This window comes from Panthera leo, chromosome B1 (assembly GCF_018350215.1).
Source record: "Panthera leo isolate Ple1 chromosome B1, P.leo_Ple1_pat1.1, whole genome shotgun sequence".
Classification (NCBI taxonomy): domain Eukaryota; kingdom Metazoa; phylum Chordata; class Mammalia; order Carnivora; family Felidae; genus Panthera; species Panthera leo.
Genome location: NC_056682.1, coordinates 198,276,805 through 198,299,463, shown reverse-complemented (window position 1 = coordinate 198,299,463; position 22,659 = coordinate 198,276,805). Strand labels below are relative to the sequence as shown.

The following is a 22,659-nucleotide window of genomic DNA, read 5'->3' as shown; positions in this document are numbered from 1 at the left end:
GCTTCCGGGGACGTCACTTCCGCCGGGAGCGTGGTCGCTGCGCGCAGGCGCGCGGGGCGGCCCCGAAGCGGGTTCTGCCCCTGGAAGGTCTGGAGGGAGGCGGCTGCGGCGCCGGGCCGGCGGCTGCGTTTCCACGTGCTCTCCGCGGCCGGTTGAAACCGTTGGCGGGCTCGGGCTGAGAGGTGAGGGGCGGAGGCCCAGAGGTCCGGCCCAGGAGGCTGGGGCTCAGACGGTGAGCTGGGGAGGGGGCGGCGTGGCTGACGCCCGCGTTTCCACCATGAGAGCCCCTCCTTGGGCTTACCCTCGGAAGGAGGAGGCAGTCCATTCAGATCTCGTTCGTACTCTGGGGTCGGGGATGGGGGCCTGGACTTAGGGAGACCGATTCTTCTCGGTTCTAAAACAGAAAGGTCCCCTGCCCCTGGGCAAACCAAGACGATGGGCCACACGGGACTGAGCTTCTGCGTTGTTGCAGGTCGGGGACGGGGCTGTTATCTTCCCTGAGCCCTCTGGGGAGCTCTGTCCCTAAGGAGGAGGCCTTAGGGCATAGCGGTTGAGAGCACCGTCTTGGGGTCGCTGTAACTGCCTGGGAGTCCGGGTTTGCCGCTAACTGGATGTGTGACCTTCTGCAAGTTACCTAATCGTTTGGTGCCTCCGTTTCTTGGTCTGTCAAAAGGGAGTGTTAGAGAACCAAACTTAGTACTGTCGCAAGGATCACATGAGCACAAACATATTAACCACCTATGACAGGGCTTGGCACATGGTAGGTGACCAGTTAATGCCGGGATTTTCTGCAGCATCTACCTCTGGGGAGACAGGGGAGTGAGGTGGGGTGTACTTGCAAGGCTGACTTTCCTGCAGAGGGCCCACTTGGGACTTGTACCGGCACCCCCCAGTCCCCCGGTGCCTAGCATGGTGCCTGACACGTGGTAGGCTTCCGTAGACGTTGTCACAGCGGTGGAGGGGTGCTGGCGATGTGTGTGGGGAGGTAAGAGACATGGTTCCACTTCTCCCAGCCTCAGTTTGCTCATCTGTTAAGTGGAGATGGGTGTACTTGCCTCCTAGAGTGAATCATGGAGACGCTCATCAGCCCACGTTCAGGGGCCTAGGCAAGATGGTAAACAGTGTGTGCTCCCCTAGCCTTCCTTTGCATCATACCCTTGGTTTTTTGGAATTCTCCTAGAAGGGGCTCCCGGCCCCTTGTTCCACAGATTGGAGGACTTGAAGTTCAGAGGGGACAGTGACTTGTTTGAAGTCACAGGGCTCACGGGGAACTGTGCTGTGGTTGCCCCCAGGTGGGCTGTGCCCAGCGGTGATGGGGTTTAGGTCTGTGAGAGAAAGCTTTAAGAATAGTGAATGTAGTTTTTGTAAAAATAAACAATATAAAAATGTAGAGGGAGGAAGTTTTCAAAAAGGACTCCAAATTCCAATTCCAGAACTAAATGTGAGGTCATTGTACCAGGGAACAGGGTGGTAGACTAGGCACCCATGGGGTGGGGAGCCAGAGGAGATGAGCGAACTTACGAAGATAGATGGGTGGGTTGAGGGTCATGTTTAAAGAGATGTGGGTTTAGGAGGGGACTGGGTGTAATAGCATCGACGGGCAAATCAGTAGGTCACAGCAAATACCCAAATTACCCAAATTGGGTAAGCACAAATCTTTCCTATCTTATTTTTCACACGATGCTCCAAGATAGATATTAGACCCGTTTTACAGATGAACAGAATCTAGGAAGTTAGGAAACCTTGAGGTCACTTTTCAGTGAGTTCATTTTTCTGAACCAGCACAGGCTCCAGTTCATCTCTCTGGCCCTGACTCTACCGAACATTCAACAGAACGTGGCCACCATCCTGATAAGGGAGCTGAGGTGCCCCAAGTCCCTCACAAGTCCGCGTGCCCTTATTGTTGCTGCCTGCTACCCCTCCACTCCGCATCCGTTTCCAGTACCTGACCTCCTCAGCTGTGACCCCGGTGGTAACCTTGCCCAGTGTGTGAGGATCTGGGAGTCCTTACGGTCCAGAATGGAAGGTCATTTGTGGAGCCTTTGATTTTTTTCTTTCTTTTTGGATGAGGGTCTCAAGGTCCCATGTGCCGAGTAACGGCCAAGCAAATGGCCAAAGACGCTGACAAGTCCGACAGGCCGGGCAGAAGCTTTGGGCTTGTCTCAGGCTACCTCTGCCGCTTCCCGTGTCTCCGGCCTGATCACTTAGCCTCTCTGAGCCTCAGTTTTCGGTCACAGATGTTGGGGTGGTGGTATGATCAGACCTGTTCTGGAGGTGTTGGGTACAGTTGTGGCTGTAAATGTGAAATGATCGTATTCTGTAATTTGTCATCTTTCTCTTGGGTTTTGGCATGTGCTGAGAGCTCAGTAAATTGACCAGAGAGAGGAGCAGACAGCTAGAAGCACACCCAGGGCCCGGCCCCCTTGGGGAAGGCACCCAGGTATATGTGGATGCTGACGCATAGTTGGCATTGAGCACAGGTCTGCTGAAATGAATTACAGTGACTTACCTGGGGTGAGAACCCGAGCACACTCGCAACCAGTCCGGGAACACTGCCTTCTCTTTATGTGTCCACATTTCTAGAAGGAAGAGCACCGAGGATCTCTGTACTGGGACCTGGCCTTGGGCACAGTGCGCAGGAGAGCCAGACAGGGAAAAAGGGACTCTTAGGTCCGGCCCCCATGAAGCAAGCCATCTCTTCACACATGGGGCTAAACATTGAAATACATAATAACCGAGCCCTGCGGATAAGGTGTCCTAAACGTCTTAATGCAGCTTGTCCGGCTTTCCAAATTTCCAAAGTATAAGTGTTACAAATTTACCAAAAACGCCATTTGAAAGTTGACTTAAACTTCTTTCACGTTTATTTAGTTTTGTGAAGTTTGAAAGTAATTTTTTGTCTTCAGCGGTGACTGCTGTCTTCAGTTAGAGGGCCGGAATTTTCAGAAGGCATCTTTTTGTAAGTTTGTGGCACTTAACTGCTGCTGAGATTGTTAAGCGCAGGCAGACTTGGGACACCCTGGCTGCCATGCAGTTAGGATGGTTTGGAAATTGCTGTTCTTTGCAGTCCCCCCCCCCCCACCCCCGTATGGACCCACCCAAGTGTTTACGGCACACAGGAGAGGTGTTCAGATGTGAGGCATCCTCAAGGTGATCCTTGGCTAGCGCTGGGGTGTCCTCAGGGCTCTACGTAAGGGAGGGGTAAGCTCCTTACAAACCTTATCTCATTAACAAGCGGGTGACCGGGTGACCGCACGGGCCCCATTGCAGATCCAGTGTAAAAATGCAGCGATGGTCCTGAAAATCCTGAGGCGCTGAGAGACTGGGTTCTATTCTGCTTTTTTTAAAAAAATAACAGGTTTTAAAATGTGGACCTTTGCCACCAAAGACCAAATGAAAACGGTTGACGGGGTAATTTTCCAACGGACACGTGAGCAAATTCTAATCCTCTCCTGAATTGATGTTTACACCATGTGTGGCTAATCCCCAGAGGGATGACACGTTTTGCACAGATATTCCTGGCGTCTTTTTGGTCAACATCACTGGCTTCTTTCAGTGGTTACCTTTTGTTTCCAGCTGTCCTTCCCAGGCCTTTAATTCCTGACCTTCAGACTGAGTCTCCCAGTTGGATCTCAAAGCTGGTCGAAACCTTCTCTCGTCCCCTCTTCCCCCCGGATCGAGAAACAGAACAGACCTCTTCGCTCAAAGTCAGAAAGGTCTAGGCCACACGTTTAGTTTGAGGTGGTATTTTTCATAGTTGGATCTCATAATGAAAGTATTTTTAAAATTTTCGGCAGATAATTTGGTTTAACACAGCTGCTTGTTCGTTGCGGGTACAATGGCCGCCCGTTTCTTGGTGACTAAGGATTCGCTCTTGTTCTTACACAAAGGTGCCCCCGCAGACTGTTGAGTAATCTGTTGGTTCTGGTTCTAGCCTTTGTTCTCCCTTGGGAGGCAGGGCGGCCCATCACTTGCCCGGCATTGTTTGAGCAGAGCCATCTGCTGTGTGCAGAATGCCGGGCTTGGAGGGAGCTGGCTCGTGGTTCACGTGACATCAGCTCCCCAGGACTGGTGACTGGTTGACGGATGAGAAGATGGTCATCGTCACCGCACGTCCCAGAACCACCACCACGTTTCCTCCGGACTCAGTGCTAGGCTGTGGCTGACCACGTGCCCTCCCTTGCCAAGCTACACTGATGGCAAGCTGAGGAGGGGGACGCGGAGTGGGGACCTGTGTGTGTATGTAGCGTATCAGGCAAGGCTGATGTCCGACGGTGCCCACGGGGCAAGAGGCTTCCACGAGAGACGGCTGGGCCTTCGTAAACCCCGGGTGCAGCCAGGATGTACATTTCCATTCAAGGCCGGATGGAATGGAATTACCCTGCACCTTCCTTATGTGTGACCTCTTTGGCAGCGACCCAGAACATGGGAGTGGAGGGGAGAGAGTGATTATGTGCATGGGAATTCTCTGGGAATGCAACCGCTCATCTGTGCTTAAGGATTTCTGTATGAGTCAAAGCGCACTGGTTTACTTGACCCTTACCTTCTCCTTTATAAGGAGGAGGAAGGTGCTGGGTCAAATAGTTGTCAGTATTTTTGCCGTGCAACTTATAACCTAAAATGACAACACTGTAAAACTCTAGTGGTTAAAAAATTATGTAGCCGTGGAAAGTTACTGTGACTCCTATAACATTTTCAGATGAATTTGTGTTTTGTCAAGCACAATAGCCTCTCCATGAAATCTATAAATGGTAGTTATGTATTTGCACAGACATACTAAATCTTGGGGCAGTGCTTGGGACACGTGGGTGTGTGAACGCCCTCCGTTAATTCAGTGCCTAGCAGCTGGGACCCCTTGATATATAAGAAGGTTCTATAAGAACATATTCCATAAGAAGGTTCCCCTTCTTCTCCTCCTCCTCCTCCTCCTCCTCCTCCTCCTCCTCCTTCTCCTCTTCCTCCTCCTCCTCCTTCTTCTCCTCTTCCTCCTCTTCCTCCTCCTCCTCCTTCTTCTCCTCTTCCTCCTCCTCCTCCTCCTCCTCCTTCTTCTCCTCTTCCTCCTCCTCCTTCTTCTCTTCCTCCTCCTTCTTCTCTTCCTCCTCCTCCTCCCCCTCCCCCTCCCCCTCCTCCTCCTCCTCCTCCCCTTCCCCCTCCTCCTCCTCCCCTTCCCCCTCCTCCTCCTCCCCTTCCCCCTCCTCCTCCTCCCCTTCCCCCTCCCCCTCCTTCTCCTCCTCCTCCTCCTCCTCCCCCCTCCTCCTCCCCTCTCCTCCCCCTCCCCCTCCTCCTCCTCCTCCTCCCCCCTCCCCCTCCTCCTCCTCCCCCTCCCCCTCCCCCTCCCCCTCCTCCCCCTCCTTCTTCTTCTCCTCCTCCTCCTCCTCATTCTCCTCCTCCTCCTCCTTCTTCTCTTTCTCTTTCTCCTTCTTTTTCTTTTTAATCTTTACTTCTTTATTTTTGAGAGAGACAGCACAAATAAGAGGGGGGGCAGAGAGAGAGAAGGAAACACAGAATCCGAAGGAGGCTCCAGGCTCTGAGCTGTCAGCGCAGAGCCTGGTGCAGGGCTCAAACCCATGAACTGTGACATCATGACAGGAGTCAAAGTCGGATGCTTAACCAACTGAGGCACCCAGGCGCCCCTGTGGTTCCACTTGTTTATTGATCCAACAAGAAGTCATGTGAAAGAGGCCCCTCCCTCCCTCCCCTACTCCCTGTCCACTAAGACTGAGGGGCACATCCTCATATTTTAACATCTGGATACATAGTAATGCCTATATGAATGTTTCCTGTGCTCTCAGAAATTTTTAGACCCCTTCTCCATTTTCTAAACCTTCCTGAATTCCCTCCTATGTTTTTGTTGTGTTTGGTGATCTGGAATAATTTCCAGTTCACACCTAACAGCACAGGGATGGAGGGCAAGCCAGCTTAACATTATTAGGAACGGTAAGACATTTTAAGATGTTTTGCTTAATGCCCCCAAAACTCTTCCTCCCTGGAGCCAGCCTTCCAAATTTAAGTCCTCATCTGTTACTGTGTGACCTTAGGCAAGTTACTTCATCTCTCTGTTTCCATACCCGGTGTAAACTGTACACAATAATAGGCCTTCCCTCCCGGGGTTGCTATGAGGAGTAAATAAATTACTATGTGTAAAGCTCTCAGAACCGGCCTGGCACACGGTGAGGTAACTGGGCTTAACAGATGGTAATTACGACTTGACTTAGAGTTGTATGTGGATTGCTCGTCAATTTAGATTCTGTTCTTTGTAGCTATTTTCACGTGAAACTATGGTTGAAAAGTGAGCGGTAGGATTGTTTATTGGGAATGAATGCTTCAGATTACAATGATAATTATTTTTTCCATTCTTTTCATGTTCTCTTCGGACAGCGTTCTAAACCTAACTTGGATCGAGAATACGTAACCATTTAGCTAAAAATGGTATTTTTTACATGCAATGCATGTGGCGAATCTGTGAAGAAAGTGCAAGTGGAAAAGCACGTGGCCGTTTGCAGAAACTGTGAGTGCCTGTCTTGCATTGACTGCGGTAAAGATTTCTGGTAAGTTCTACCTAATTCATGTAGATCGTAGTAAAGACCCAGACCAGTCTGGGAAGCCCTGGGCCCCATGAGGCCTAAAAAAAAAAAAAAATGGAGGCATATTGGAGCAAAGAAATTAAGAAAACAATTAAAAGTGCTCTGCAGCCTGTTTGCTCTCCAAGGACAATCCGAAGAGAAGACAGAGGGAGGGGCGAGGGTGTGGGGAGCATGTGGTCCGTCAGTGGCGCTCGGCGTTACCAGACCCTGAGAGGTGACCACCCAGAGTAAGGCTACAGGGGCATGGTGGGCTGGCCACATCGAAGGGCTGGATTAATGAACCAGAAACTGGTGGGGGGCAGGGAGGAGAGACGGGGTCCCCCCGCACAGGCTCGCAGGTGATGGTAGGAGCGAGCCTCCGGCCCCCGGGTGCGTCTGGTACTTCCGCTGAGGGCTCTCTGGACAGGGGAGGACTTCGGGGGTGGGGGCAGGCCAGATTTTTCCCTGGCTTCTCTCCTCTTTGGGGTGGGTCACGGGTCATTGTTTGCAGGTGGCTCCCCTCCGTCCTCGGTTGCCTCCCCTCCGCTTCGCAGGGTTTAGGTGCAAAGGTGGCTTTTGGTGCCTCTGCCTCAGTGTCCTGTGTGGTATTTTGATTGATATTTACTAGCAGTCCATTTTAATTTCATTCTCAAGCAGTGATTTTTTTCAAAAATATTTTTTTTTTGAAAACTGCTAAAGTCTTTGTTCATACCTAATCCTAGGGGGAAGCCTGACCTATAACACAGGGGAAAATGGTTTTTTCTCATTGAGAGACTTTGTCCCCAGACTGGTCCCAAACATTTCCCCGAGGGTCCCGTGGGGCTTCCAAGTGATTGTAAGAGACAGAATCAAGTTTCCTTGTGGTCTGAGACTTGGCAGTCTAGAACTTTTTAGTGACAAGATAGCACCATTTTACTTTAGCTTTTAACTTCTTGTACAACTAATTACTGATTGCCTACTGTATAACCAGGAAATCATACAGACTTTGTTATTTAAAATAAAGCCACCCTATTGCAGAGAATTATTTTTATTTCTTGTATTCTGCATATATTCACTTACGAGAAAAAAAAAAGTACTGCTTGTCAATTTGGTTTAAGACGTTTGTATCTGAAACGGGGTGGAAGGTTTGGCTGTGGGCTCTACAGGAGGACGGACAGTGCGCCTGCCCTGCCCGGAGGTTATAAACAGTAAAACCACATGGAGGGCAGAGGGTAGGAGCAGCATGTGAGCAGGAGCCTCCGCTTGGAGAGTGGGTCTGACTGTGGAACTTTGTATCGCTTTGAAGGGGTGACGACTACAAAAACCACGTGAAGTGCATCAGTGAAGAACAGAAGTATGGTGGCAAAGGTTATGAAGGTAAAACCCACAAAGGCGATATTAAGCAGCAGGCATGGATCCAGGTAAGGTGTTTCTCGTTCATCAGGTAGCTGCTTCTGACCTCTTCCACTTTCTTTGGAAGCCTGAGAATAAATGCACCGTACGTGCAGACAAGATGCACAAACATCGCGTCTTAGGACAGACGGAGGCGGAGCTACTGGGCCTTGACAAAGAGTTCTTTATTTCTCTGTGGATACGGCTGCAGTGCGTTTGGTCTTTAATGCGTACATTCTGCGGATTTCTTGCAAAAATGTTTTAGAATTCTCACTTTCCCTTGGCTACGAAACGGAACAGAAGCTTTCTAATCTTCATCTGCTTCCAGGGATCGGCTTTTTATCACTCAAACCATGTTTTGCTCCGTCACGTCTGCCAGTCGTCAGAATTGGGCAAAACAAAGTTGTTTTCATGAAGAAAAGGAATTTTCTACTTGAAGCAAATGGAAACATGCACAGTAAAAATGGCAAGAGCAGCCAAGTCCCTAATTCACCGAGACGTATAGCTTCCAGGGTGTTACTCCCCATTCGCAGAATAGTTAGGAGAAAGGATTCAGAACGGAAGGTAGGAGAAAGAAAAGACAAATGCCATCTTTGTGGAAATTCTCTACCCTCCTGGAAACTGGATGCGTAGTAGTTGACTCCCTTCGATGATAGTTTAAATGTGAGTTTTCTGGTGTTCGCTGGCTTCCCGAGTTAGCAGACTCCTGGGAGGGGAAGTCTTCCCGTTCACAAAGGACTAATGACTGAGTCAGCCCAGTGCGGATACAGAAGCTGGTAAAACTGCTTATTTTAACCAAGATAGATCGGCTGGTGACCGTCAGCCTCACTTTGGGGCTCATACTGTATCTTAATCCTCCCCAGGAAGAGGTGACCTTCTAGGTCCTGAGCTTGAGGTACCTGGGTGTAGGAGTTACGTCAGGCTTGCATGACACCCTCTAAAGCAGGGCCAGCAAACGCCAGACAGCCCGATGCAGCCGCGCCCATTTGTTTCCATATGGTCTGTTGGTGCTGGGAGCTGCAGGGGCATCGTTGAGTAGTTGGGGCAGAAACTGGACGGTCTGCAAAGCCTAAAATCTTTATTACCTGGCTCTTTTCAGAAAAGCTTTGCTGACCCCTGCTGTACACTGTCAGGCTTCTGTGGCCGCACCGCCGTATTATGGGTCGAGTTCTCCTTCGGGTGCTGTCCGGGTCCACTGGTCCGCTAGCCGTCTGATTCCTCCCGGAACCCCTAGTTGACAGTGAAAACAGATGGGGAGCACTAAATGTGCTGCGCTGGCTGTTCTCCCATAGGGAAAAAGCCTCATAGGGAGTTTCCTTACACCCCTAAAGCCTTCAGTTTTAAAGACCAATTTTGGAATCCTGTCAGTGTTCCAAAACTGAGCATCCTTCTAGATGTCTCTGTGCTTACACACAGGGAGTGGATAGACGGGTCAGGGAAAGATCGCCCACTTGCTTGGGTCACGGCGTTTGCCACTAAACTTTGTCACCAGCGCCCTGTTCTGACCCACATGCCGCTCGGGCGGGTGCCCAGCCAGCTTCACTTCTTCCTCGTTCACGTTTGCGTCGTGGTCTTAATTTGTTTTCTGCCTGGGTGCCGAGAGAAGCTTTGTCCTGTCCTCATCTCGGTATCCTGTATCCATTTCTTCACGTCTGTGTATATATAGCCTTAATTCTTTCCTAATGCAGGGACACCGTCCTGCGCTCTGTGTTTCATTCTCTTGGCTCATCGAGGACCGTTTTTCTTGTGTACGGTCACTTCCTTAACTTTAATAATTCTCTTTTTCCTCTGCCTTCAGTGATATTGCCTTAAGCATCTTCTCAAGGTCGCTAATTTAGGTCTCATCCCTGTTCTGTTCCTGCTACTTCAGACCTTATTTATTAGATCTTCGTGTCTTGGTCCTCAAGTAATTTCCTGGTCTGGATAATATCCATTTTCGTCGGATTCTTTTGATCACTTGTGTATATTTTTTTCCAAGATTTTAGAAAATTGTGGTAAGTGGCAAGTTAAGCACGACATAGTTTACCATTTTAACCATTTTTAAGTACACAGTTGAGGACATTCACACTGTTGTGCAACCGTCACCGCCATCCATCGCCAGAACTTGTTCCCCTTCCCAGACTGAAACTCCGTCCCCGTTAAATTAAACACGGACTCCTCATGTGCCCTCCGCCCCCAGCCCCTGGAACCTGCCATTCCGCTTTCTGCCTCTATGAATTTGACTGCTCTAGGGACTTCATATACGCAAAATCATGTAGCGTTTGTCCTTTTGTGACTGGCTTATTTCGCTGAGCACAGTGTCCTCCAGGTTCGTCAGTGTTGTGGCAGGGGTCAGAATGTCCTTCCCATTTAAGGTCGAGCGACATGCCGTTGTGTGGACGGACCACGTTGTGTTTATACGTCCATATGTTGGTGGACACTTGGGTTGCTTCAGCCTTTGGCTATTGTGAATAATGCTGCTGTGAACACGGATGTTCACATATCTGTTGGAGTCCCTGCTCTCAGTTCTCTTGGGCCGTGCACCCAGAAGTGGAATTGCTGGGTTTTTTAACTTTTTGAGGAACCGCTCTCCTGTTTTCCATACGGCCGCGCCATTTTACGCTCCCGCTAGCAGCACACAAGGTTCCGGTTCCTTCTCATACTCCCCAACACTTTGCGGTTTTTTTGATAATAGGCGTCCAAGGGGGTATGACAGGGTGGTTTTGATTCGCATTTCCCTAGTGATAATGATGATAAGTATCTTTTCATGTGTTATTGGCCATGTGTACATCTTCTTTGGAGAAATGTCTATTCCCAGCCCTTTCCCCATTTTTTAATTTTTTTTTTTTAATGTTTGTTTTTGAGAGAGAGAGGGAGCGTGAGCGGGGCAGGGGCAGAGAGCAAGGGAGACAGGATCTGAAGTGGGCTCTGTGCTGACGGCAGAGAGCTCACCACAGGGCTCGAACTCATGAACCACAGATTATGACCTGAGCTGAAGTTGGATGCTTAACTGACAGAGTCACCCAGCACCCCAAGGTTGTTTGTTTCTCACTGTTGAGATGTAGGAGTTCTTTAAATATTCAGGATATTAATGCCTTATCAGATAAACGATTTGCAAATATTTTCTCCTGTTCTGTGAATTGCCTCTTCACTGTTGACAGTGTCTTTGATGTACAAAATTTTTTTAATTTTTATATAGTCCTGCTTTTTTGCTGTTGCTGTTTGTGCTTTTGGTGTCATGTACAAGAACAAGAAGTCATTGCCAAATCCACTGTCATGACACTTTCCCCCTCTGTTTTCTTCTAAGGATTTTATGCTTTTAGCTCTTCAGGTTGGGTCTTTGATCCATTTTGAGTTAATATTTATGTGTAGTGTTAGGTAAGAGTTCAACTTCATTCTCTTCCGTGTGGATATCCGTTTGCCCCAGCACCATTTGTTGAAAAGACTGTTCTTACCCCACGGAATGGTCTTGCCACCCTTTTTGAAAACCATTTGCCCATATAGACGAGGTCTGTTTCTGGGCTCGCCACTGCATGGGCTGACATGCCCATCTTATGCCAGTGCCATGCTTTTTTTTTGATTACTCTAGCTTTGAAATCAGAAAGAATGAGACCTCCAACTTTGTTCTTTTTCATGATTGTTGTAGCTATTTGGTGTCCCCTCAGATTCTATGTGAATTTTAGGATGGAGTTTTCTATTTATACAAACAAACAAACCAACCCAAATGTCAATTGGATCTTCATAGGGATTGCATTTAAATCTGTACCAGTCACTTTGGCTAGTATTGCCCTCTTAATATTAAGTCTTCCAATCTACAGACACGGGATGTCTTTCTATTTATTTGTGTCTTCTTTCATTTCTTTCAGTGTTTTATAGTTTCCAGTGTACAAGTCTTTCAGCCCCTTAATGATTAAGTTTTTTAAGGACTTTATTGTTTTTGATGCTATTGTAAATGGAATTGTTTTCTCAGTTTCCTTCTCAGCTTGTTGGTGTATGACATCTAGACCTGAATTTTCAAGTGTGGATTTTGAGTCCTATGGTGGCTAAATTTGTTGGTCCTCCTGGGATCTTTAGTGGAATCTTCAGTGTGTTCTACATGTCAGATGAAATCATCTGTGAACAGAGATGGTTTTCCTTCTTCTTTTCTAACCTGGATGCCTTTATTTCTTTTTCTTGCCTAATTGCTCTGGCTAGCACTTCTGGCACTATGGTGAACGCGTAAGCATAGACATGAATACAAAATCTGGCCTTGAACTGCAAAACCTCTAGCCATAGAAGGACACTTAACCTGGCTTTCGTGAAACTCTTGTGCCAGTTGTTTATTACTTGTTTTATTTTCCTTTTTATAGAAAATTAATGAATTAATAAAAAGACCCAACGTGAGCCCCAAAGTGAGGGAACTTTTAGAGCAAATTAGTGGTTTTGACAACGTTCCCAGGAAAAAGGCGAAATTTCAGGTATGGATGGGATATGCCTTCCCTGGATGGAGGGGATGGCGTGGCCCAGTGACTGAGCCTGCGGGCACCTGTCAGAACGGGACAAGTCAGGTTTTTTTGTGTGTCTGTTCCTTACAGAACTGGATGAAGAACAGTTTAAAAGTTCATAACGAGTCCATTCTGGAGCAGGTGTGGAGTATCTTTTCTGAAGCTTCTGGCAACGTAAGTCAGATCTAATTTCAGATTTGTAGTGTGGCAAAAATGATTGGTAATAATGAACGGGAATGTCTTATTTTTGGAGGTCAAGACAGCCTTCTTTTTCAGAGAGCCTCTTTGTGCCTTCATTTATGGGAAAGAATAAACTGAATGCACTGCAGAGAAGATTTCCTTATTGTGCAGAGAAAGGTATTTAATCCAATGTTTGATAATGGTACCGGCTAACGTGAAATGGCTTGCTTAGAAATCAGGCAGTGGGATGTACAGGAAGGAGCAGGAACTTGGGGTGTCTGACAGACCTGGTTTGAATCCCTGCTGTGCTGTTGGCCAAACGTTTGATCTTGGGCACTTTATTTAACCTCTCTGAGCCTCCGTTTCCCAGTCTTAAAAGAAAAGAAGACTTAAAGAAGTCCAACTCATGCACCGATTTGGGACTTAGTGACTGATCTCGTGCTGGGCCCTGAACAAACACCGTAAAATAGCTCAGGCAGTGACACAGCCAGGAAGAAAAATAAACCGTGAGGACATAGGGAGTGACTGGGGGTTCCTTTAGGCGAGGGGTTCACAGAAGGCGCCATACATGCATTAAAGCAGCCGAGGCTCTGGAAGCATCCCTCCTCGTGCCCGGGCTTCGTGGGCATCCGATGCGCGTCTGTCTCCTTCCTTCTGTGGAGTGGGAATCCCTCTGGCGTAATCATCCGCCGCCTGTCAGGTTCCATCTGAGAGACCCCTCGGTGTGGAGCACATGCAGAGTCTTGGTCTGATACCGTGTGGCCTCCTTTTGGTGACGTTGTTAATTAAAAACATTTCCCCATTAGTTCACCTGCACCTTGCTCCTCTTTGGAGCCTCTACCCCATCTGTAGACTGAAATCAGTAGCAGTTTTCAAAAACAACAATGGGGTTTTCCCTTTTTTTTTTTTTTTTTCCCCAAGTAGGCTGCACACCCATCGTGGGGCTTGAACCCACGACCCCGAGACCAAGAGTTGTGTGCTCCACCAACTGAGCCAGCCAGGTGCCCCCGACAGTGGGGTTTTCTGACCATCTTTTATTCTATTCACCGTGCCAGGAGTTGACTGACTTATAGAGAGAACAGTTTGGGCAGCAAATTGGAATAAACGGTGAAACTATCCTGTCGTGGCTCTTCCAGAACAGACAGATTGGGCCTTTGGAATCTCATAAGCAGTCGTGTATGTGCCAGCTTTGCTCAGGGGCCCCGCTGAGCTTCTCTGCGGTCTTCTAGTACGTGTGCTGCCAGAGCACGCCCTGTGACCAGTCGTTTGATTAGCGTTTCGGTGGTACTGTTTTTTAAGGATTATTTCCATTATTTTAAGTAAGAATCAAAGATTTGGGATTACTTCGTTCACTGCAGAGTTTTTTTTTTAAAAGTTGTTTCTGATTTCCCTTTCGAAGCTGTGAACATATTAAGTCAATGAATAATCAGTGCGCAGCCCGTGGCCAACTGAGCTCTGTAAAACACGGCTTATTTTTGTTTTGCCTCTGCCCTGTGACCTTCACGGCACAACCCAGTGTGAGTGGTGCGGACGGCTCTGTGGCCCCGTCCGTACACACCTCTGGTGTTCATCCCTCCCGTTACTATGTGCTGGGCATCCAGCCGGAGGCCCTGGATTCTCTGCTCCTGGGGGGGGGGGATTTCCTGTGCCCCAGGACAGCGTGCCTGGTCCCCGCGCACACAGCTGTAACGAGGCCAAAGTCTTGCCCTCACAGAGCTGTGTTCCAGTGCGGGACAGATGATGGCATATGCAGGTCCCGGCCCTGATGGCAGGACAGGGCGCGGAAGCCCTAGGAGAAACGGTAGGCGAGAGGAGGGGCTCTGTTAGGAAAGAGGGTCGGTGCAGGTGTCTCTGAGGAGAGCCTGGAACGAAGCAGAATATGGGCAATGAGTTTGTCTACCCATCACCGAGTAGCTGCCAGATGGGGTGCGTGTGTCCCTCTCCCTGGGTGCGGAGGGGAGGCCCCAGCTAGAGACTTGGTCTGAACGGGGCCGAAGGCGGGTTGAGGCGTGTGGCTCTCAGTGGTCATAACAGTGCCTTCCCATAAGCTAGGAAGGAAATTGTAGGCTAGGAGTCAGGCGACTTGGGCCGCTTCTTCCTCCTGACTTTGTTCCTGAGCCCACTGCCTGCCTTCGTGCCATGCGCCTGGCCTGGCTGGTGTCTCTGACCTGCTGGGGAAACGCAGACGCTGTGCTCTCAGCCCGGAGTTGAGCACTGAGTGAGGCGTGACCTTTGTAGAGCGTCTGTACTTGAGCGAAAGCCAGTCCTTGTTTTGGCTCAGTTTGGGGGACAGTAGCTCCCTCCTTGAGACCTACTCTCCCAGATGAAGGAGACTGGAGGTGACTGGTCTGTCACCTGGCTGGTAACTAACGGAGATGGGTCTTGGGCGCTGACATCTGGTGGTTCCCGCCGCACCCGAAGCAGCCCCATCCAGACGCATTAGGACTCACCAGAAGCTCAGGACATTGCTGGGGTCATCCTTGAGAAGGGGCTGACATAGAGACCAGCACAGATTCAGGGTCAGGGAGTGCAGCCGGCAGTGGCACTCATTTTGCTGGGGTCGTTGTTCTCAGTCGGATCTGTGCACTGGCTTGAATAAGGTAGAGTGTGGCTTGTGGTTCCCTAGCTTTCTGTGGCTCCCTGTGCCCCATGCTTCCCACTCTGCGGGTCCACACTCCATCCAGGTGTCCCACATCCCTTCCTCAAGGGCAGTTCCTCTGTTCTCAGTGAGTAGATTGTGCTGGTCCAGTGCTCCAGAGTTTACAGAACCTTTCCTGGAAGTGGCTTATTTAAGCATCCTCGGTCTGCTCGTCCTTACTCAGCACCGTGAGCTGCTAAGCACATGACATAACTTTCCGTTTTATTCGCCCATGAACCATATGACTTTCATTCCACTACCTTTCATTTTATCAGTGAGGAAGTTGGTTCGGAGCAGATAAATAACTTGCCCTGAGTCACCCGGCTCGGAATTAACAGAGCTGGTGCTCGAACCCAGGTCTGCAGATGCATAAATCCAGTGGTTTCCGCCACACCAATGTGCTCATCTTCTATCAGAAAGGTGGAGAGTGAGCCAAAGTTAAAGGTCTAGCTTAAGTGACATAAGGATTCTTCACTTTCCCAGCGGAAGGAAAATGTCTATGAAATGCAGGGTGGGGTGTGGGCTCGGGGGGAAGGTTTTTTTTCCCATTTGATATGTTTACTGCTACGTTTTAGCTCTTGGCGGGGGAGGCGGTCACAGTAAAATGGTAAGTAGTAGACATTTTTCTTGGAACGGTTTGCTCAGTAGATACCTGCTAATGACGTGCACGAATGTCCGGAATGAGTATTTATGTGTCTCTCGGTTTTGCTTAATAATAAGGAACCGGTCAGTAAGGGGCAGGACCGACAGCCACTCAAGCAAGGGGCCAACCCGCCCGGCGCAGAACTTTCCACGAAGGTTCCAGCCTCCCAGACAAATGACACCCCGGAAAAGCAAGCAGAGGTGAAGAAGAATAAAAGAGAAAGGAAGGAAGAAAGGCAGAAGAATAGAAAAAAAGAGAAGAAAGAACTAAAATTAGAAGGCCACCAGGAGAATTCAAGGGGTCAGAAGCCTAAGAAGCGCAAAACAGGGCAAGAGCGAGAGGCCGATCAGGAGGCTGGAGGGCAGGCCCCGGGCTCTGCAGGGGAGAAGAGCCAGAGCGAGGGGGGCAAGGCCAAGGGGGCGGCGGACGGAGCCAGAGACGCCAAGGAGGAGCCGACGAAGCCGCCGCCCGGGAAGAGAAAGAAGCACGCGGACGGTACGTGGCTGGCGTTTGCTCTGGGCTCTGGTACAAGGGTCGGAAAGCAGTGAATTTGCGTCAGACCTCGCGTTTGGAACAAGTAAGGCAAAGAGCGTAAGCTTTGGGATCGGGCCAACCTGGGCGCAGGTGACGGCACCCGTCCACTCGCCGTGTGCTCACCTGACCCCGAGGTGGAGAAGCCCGCGGTGCTGGGTGCCTGGGGAGCGGGTCCTCCTGGCGGATGCACCGGGCCTGGCCGTGCGTGGCGTTCATTAAATGGCAGCCGCTGTCATAAATGCAAAATCTTGTTCTCGCGTTTACTCTTTCTACTTTCCTAGATGAAGCAGATACCAAGAAGAAAAAGAGGAAGCTCTCAGGACATTCTGAGGGTGGAGAACCGGAAAACCATGGGGCTCCTGCAAAAGGTATCGCCGCCATCCTTTGGAGACGTCTGCCCTTGAGGGTGTGGGGGGAGGAGGTGACCCGGGGCCTTCAGGCGGATCATCCCCTCCGGAGGCACGGGGAGGGGTGGCTCCAGAGGGGAGAAAGGAGCTGTGTGAGCCACTCCGCAGCGTCTGTCTAGCTCTAAGGGGAAGATGGTCTGGACTGGAAACCCATTCTCTTTGGAACTGCAGATACACCCAGCACGGCTTTCTGGGACCTCATTCCCTTTCCCTGCTTCCCTCCCCCCTGCCCCTCATTACTCTCCCGGAAGTACCCGCCACACTTAGCTGCCCCGCCCCCCACCTCCTCTTGTTCCCAGGGTCTCTGTCTCCCTCAGTGTGTCCCTGTCAGAATCCAATTCCTGGCCTTTAAAGGTCCCCTCAAACGCTGCCTCCTCCACAGAGCTGCCCCCACTTCCTCCGGCCTGAAGCATTCCCTGGGGCCCTGCTGATGCAGAACAGACTCGAGGACTCACCCGGGAGGGGAGGCTTTACTAATGGGGGTTCAGTAACTGCCTGAGCTGGGTTACACCTCTTTGCCTGGATCCCCCCCATTCCCAAATTGGGCTGCATGAGGCCTTTTTTTTTTTTAATTTGTTTTGAGAGGATAGTAGATTCACATGCAGTTGTAAGAAATTATAATAGAGACCTATGGATACACGCCCTTTGCCCAGCTTCCTGCTAGGGCCACAGCGGGCACAACTATCCTGTCTCCACAGGGTGCTGACGCTGACCCAGTCAGGAGACCGACGTTTCCATCACCACAGGGAGCCCTCTGTGGGCCCTTTTATAGCCATGCCCTTACCCGCCACCCCGCCTGCCCCCCACAATCACTAATCCGTTCACCATTTCTGTACTTTTGTAGTTTCAGAACGTTACCTTACCTAAGTGGCATCATCTAGTATGTGAATTCTTGAGATTACCACTTTTCCCTCAGCATTATTCTCTGGAGACGCATCCAGGTGGCTGCATGTGTTGGTAATCCAGTCCCTCTGCTGTTCAGTAAGCCTGTGGCGTGGACGTACCCCCGTTCGTCTGACCACTCCTCTCTTGAAGGCCCAGCCTCCACTTGCTATAAATAAGCTGCTGTCAGCATTTACGTACAGGTTTTCATGTGAACGCACATCACTTTTGTGGAAGAAACGTCCAGGAGTGCAATCGCCGTGTGGTGTGGTGACTGCGTGTTTGGCTTTTAAAGAAACCGCCAACTTTTTCTAGAGTGGCCGTACCATTTTATAATCGCCCCAGCGGTGTGTGCCTCACCCTGTTTTCCCACATCTCCGCCAGGGTCTGGTGGTGGTACTTTGTTGTTGTTGTTTTTTGTTGTTGTTGTTAGCTATCCTGATAGGCATGTGGTAATAGCTCGGGTGATTTTGTTTATCCCTAATGATGTTGAGTATCTTTTCCTGTACTTATTCGCCATCTGTATATCTCTTGATATTGAAACGTCTGTTCACGTTTTTTGCTTATTTTCGAATTGGATTTTCTTTTTTACTGTTAACTTTTGAGAGTTCTTTATGTATTCTATTCTAAATACTAATCTTTTGTGGGATGTGGGGTTTGCAAGGTTTTTTTTCCCCTTCAGTCTATAGCTTTCTTATCCTCTTGACAATCTTTTATAGAACAGATTTTTTTCATTTTGATTTAGTTTAATTTGTCCATTTTCCCTTTAATAGGTCATGCTTTTGGTGCCAAATCTGAGAACTCTTTGCTTAACCCTAGATCCCCAAGAGTTTTTTTCCTGTGTTTTTTTTCTAAATGTTTTACAGTTTAACATTTTACTCTTGATCTTAAGCCCGTGATCCATTTTGAGTTGATTTTTATGTAACGAATGAGACTTAGTACAAGGTTCATTTTTGTGCCCATCAGTGTGCTATTATTCCGGCACCGTTTGCTGAAAAGGCCCTCACTGAATCACTTTTGTACCTTCGTCAGAAATCAGTTGTGCATATTTGTGTAGTTCTGGGTTCTTGATTCTGTTTCGTTTGCCTGTATGTGTGCCCCCTACCAACACAGTCTCGATCGCTTTAACTCTATCTGAAGTCTTGAAACTGGGCAGGCTTTATTCTTTGTCAGAATTAAGTTTTAGAATAATCTTGTTGAGATCTACAAAAACTCTTCCTGTGATTATATAGAATATGTATGATTTTGTAGATTTCCTTGGGATTTTCTTTAGAGGTAATCACGTCATCTTCAAAAAGGGGCAGTTTTATTTCTTCCTCTCGGATCCATAGCACTGCTCTTTCCTTGCCTTGTCTTCTTGCATTGGCAAGAATTTCCACCACAGCGTTGAGTAAAAGTGATGAGAGCAGACAGCCTTGCTCTGTGCCTGATCGAAAGAAACATTATATCTTTCACTTTAAGTCACGTTAATTGGAGGTTTTTGGTGGATGCTCTTTATCTAAAGTTGAAGGAGTTCCCCTGTATCCGTATTTTTCTAAGAGTTTTTATCATGAATGTGTTGAGTTTTGTCACACACGTTTTCTACATTGATTGATGTAATTGTTTTTTTTCATTAGCAATTAATGTGAATTGCACTGATTGATGTTTAAATATCGAACCAGCCTTTCATCCCCAGAATAAACCCACTTTCTTGTGGTGTATAATTTTCTTATGTGTTACCTAACTGCTAGATTCTACTTACTAATATTTTGGTAGGTATACTGATGTCTGTATTCATGAGGGATACTGGTCTGTAGTTTTCTTAATGTTCTTTTTTTTTTTTTTCTTTTGGTTTTCTCTTGCTCAGACTGTGTAATTTCTATTGTTTTATCTTCCAGTTGACTGATTCTTTCCTCTCCCCTCTCCGTTCTGTCTGTCCACTGAGCTTTTCAGTTCAGCTACCATATTTTTCAGTGCTAAAATTTCCTTTTGGTTCTTTATGTCTTCTTCTTTTTTTTTTTTTTTTTTTTTTTTGGCTGAGTGTTTCTATTCTTGTTCTGAGTGTACACATAATTGCTTACTGAAGTACTTTCATTTTGGAATGATGAATGGTTTTCACTTGGCACCTGGACATTTTCGCAGGTTAGAAGATTCTGGGTCTTAGTTCAACTTCTTTTAACTGGCTCTTCCTCACGTGACTTGGCAGGGGAAGCGGGGGCAAGACCTCACTACAGCAGGTGGGAGGGAAGACCAGGCTGCCCACCTGACCTCCGCTGGCACCTGAAGGAGGCACTCCTTGCTAGTGCAGGTGGGGTGGGAGTTCTGGCTCCCCCCGTGGTCACCACTGACCGTGGCCACGGCCTTGTTACCAGCCGGCATGGATGAAAGTCCCGATTTCCTACTCGGCCTTCTTTGACGCCTTCCCTCATCACGGCCTTGAGGGTGGGAGCCACGAACTTCTTCTCAGGTGTTTAGCTGGAGGAGAGTGGGGACTGTGGAGGAGTTGTGTCTCGGTGGGCTGTTCCTTTCTTGGCCTTTCGCTGAGGAGGATCACGCTCTTGTTGGGGCTTCCTTTGTTGGCTTTCCAGGTTGCCAGCTTCTTGAGCTCCAAATCTGGGATCTCTGGAGCAAAAAAGAAAACACAGGGAGCTCACTACCAGGTCACTCCTCAAGTCTCGAGGCCCCTACCCGGTCCGCCTTCTTGCCCTCTTTCAGAGTCGTCTTAGGTTTGTCTGACTAGACTTCCGGGGGTTTGGCTGTTCTCAGCAGACAGAACAGGCAAAAGTACACCTGCTGCATCTTTCCGGAAGCAAGTCCCCTAGATGAGCCTTGAGCCTGCAAGATAGCCGGTGTCACAGCCCGTGTCTGTGGCTGTCCTCTGCCGTCCGAGGCTGAGCTGCCTTTGTTCCTCTATGTCTTGCTCACCATGCTTGGCCAGCCCCGTGATCTTGGCGGACCCTCAGGGACACTTGTGAGTTCATCGGACACAGCCGTGCCTTTTTACAGGCACCTGTAAAGCTGATGGTACTTGGGATGCCCACTTGACCCGCTCACTCTGAGAGCGAGTCCTGAAGGGGAGTCAGGCTTGTAGGCCACTGCGAGCGGACAGGTCCAGCACCTGCTACGCGGTACGGTCAGGGTCATTAGTTCATTTCCCGGATGGCAAATATGTGTCGCCCACATGGTTGCTTTATCCCTCTGGCGGTACACCGAAATAAAATGTTTTACGTATTATTCTTCATATTGTAGGTAAATTCAACTGGAAGGGAACTATTAAAGCAGTTCTGAAACAGGCCCCGGACAATGAAGTAGCAATCAAAAAGCTAAGGAAAAAGGTATGGTGCACAGACGCAGGTGCAGAAGCTGGGGACAGCCACTTCTTTATTTCAGGATGTACAGTTCTTGGTTTTCCTAATCTAAAACACTACAGATGTGGATCTCAGTGATTTTCCAGCTGCTCAGTAGCCCCTCGGGACTGGCGGGGGGTGGGAATTGGACCCCATCCCATCGCACTTCCTTAGCCTAAACGGTGCCTGTGTTAAATTTGGGAATTACTATTCTTTTTTTTTTTAATTTTTTTTTTTTAAACGCTTATTTTTATTTTTGAGACAGAGAGAGACAGAGCATGAACGGGGGAGTGTCAGAGAGAGGGAGACACAGAATCCGAAATAGGCTCCAGGCTCTGAGCTGTCAGCACAGAGCCCGATGCGGGACTTGAACTCATGGACCGCGAGATCATGAGCTGAGCCGAAGTCGGCTGCTCAACCGACAGCCACCCAGGCGCCCCTGGGAATTACTGTTCTTGCTGTCTTGCCGTCGTTTGCTTATTCCAGAGCGGTGGTTCCTCTGTGTTTGCTTTTAACTTTGTGTCGACGTGTGACAGGCTGCACGTGCGGGTGCTGCGCGAACAGCTGCGCGAACCCACGAGCAGGACACACCCGTGTCACCGGCACCTGCGTTTCTTTTCTGTTTTACTGTTGGCCTAGTTCTGGGTTAAAGGAAGAACTTTGAGGTACATTTTCAGGACACATCACCCACTTGATGACTGTTTCTCCCCGTGAAGGTTTTAGCTCAGTATTACACAGTGACAGAGGAACACCACAGATCGGAAGAGGAGCTCCTGACCATCTTTAACAAGAAGATCAGCAAGAACCCCACCTTCAAGTTAGTAAAGGACAAAGTCAAGCTTTTGAAATGAACATTTTTCTACTTAAAAATCGAATCCATTCTGTTGATTTTTTTTCACTGCTGTTTCTAAAACATGTAATGAGTTACAACAACTCCAATATTGCTTTTTCAAAGCTGTATTTTTAAGTTACAGAAAAAGTCTATTTTTGGTAGAACTTTTATGAGAAAATAAAATATATTCTTATCCAAAATTCAAAACCTGTGGTGGTGAAAATTACTGTACTTTAAAAAATATTCTTGGGGCGCCTGGGTGGCTCCGTTGGTTGAGCGTCCGACTCTTGACTTGGGCTCAGGTCACAATCCCAGGGTTGTGGGTTCGAGCCCCGCATTGAGCTCTGTGCCGACAGCAGGGAGCCTACTTGGGATTCTCTCTCTCTCTCCCTCTCTCTCTGCCCCTCCTGCACTTTCTTTCTCGCAAAGCAAAGAAACTTTAAAAAAAAAAAAGCAGAAGCAGCAGAGCAGAAATTAACCTCCACGTCTGGTTCTATCCAGTTACACATGCTTAAAAAAACAAATGCTTTTATGTGGTGGAAATGTTTTAAAAATGTGACAAGCCAAAAACAATTACTGCTAAACTAAAAAGTATTTAATTGCAGCGCCTCTCTACATTTTTAATTAGAGGTTTTTGTGTGTTTATTGTGTTGTTGAAACATGTAAGTTAACAGTATCTCGTCCAGAAATGATCACAACGACAGTCTTCAGTATTTGGCCTGTCCGCACCGTGGCCCTGCCCCTCTTCAGCCCGAGACAGACTGGGAGCATGGCCTGTGACCACATGCAGGGAAATCACTCACTTGACCCGGAACCCATC

The 22,659-nt window shown here is 48.6% G+C and overlaps 1 protein-coding gene across 4 annotated transcripts; it reads left to right on the top strand.

Moving 5' to 3' along the window:
* Positions 1–89: 89 nt before the first annotated feature.
* On the top strand, positions 90–22,046 carry LYAR (Ly1 antibody reactive). Of its 4 annotated transcripts, none has more exons than XM_042936902.1 (9): positions 90–182; positions 6,379–6,548; positions 7,849–7,963; positions 12,263–12,370; positions 12,488–12,571; positions 15,936–16,353; positions 16,674–16,760; positions 20,910–20,995; positions 21,724–22,046. In XM_042936902.1, the coding sequence occupies exons 2-9, from the start codon at positions 6,427–6,429 to the stop codon at positions 21,856–21,858; spliced, it is 1,155 nt and encodes a 384-aa protein (XP_042792836.1). In that variant the 5' UTR covers positions 90–182; positions 6,379–6,426; the 3' UTR covers positions 21,859–22,046. The 4 variants fall into 4 exon arrangements, with proteins under 4 accessions (XP_042792836.1, XP_042792835.1, XP_042792838.1 ...); XM_042936901.1 differs by having other exon boundaries at positions 148–232; XM_042936904.1 differs by lacking the exon at positions 90–182 and having other exon boundaries at positions 6,461–6,548; positions 7,849–7,919.
* Positions 22,047–22,659: the final 613 nt, after the last annotated feature.

Bases quoted from the DNA above. Each gene is read 5' to 3' on its own strand.
- LYAR (XM_042936902.1), top strand. From the start codon at position 6,427: ATGGTATTTTTTACATGCAATGCATGTGGCGAATCTGTGAAGAAAGTG. The intron at 12,371-12,487 runs GTATGGATGGGA...TGTTCCTTACAG, and splicing joins GGAAAAAGGCGAAATTTCAG to AACTGGATGAAGAACAGTTT. The intron at 12,572-15,935 runs GTAAGTCAGATC...CTTAATAATAAG, and splicing joins TTTCTGAAGCTTCTGGCAAC to GAACCGGTCAGTAAGGGGCA.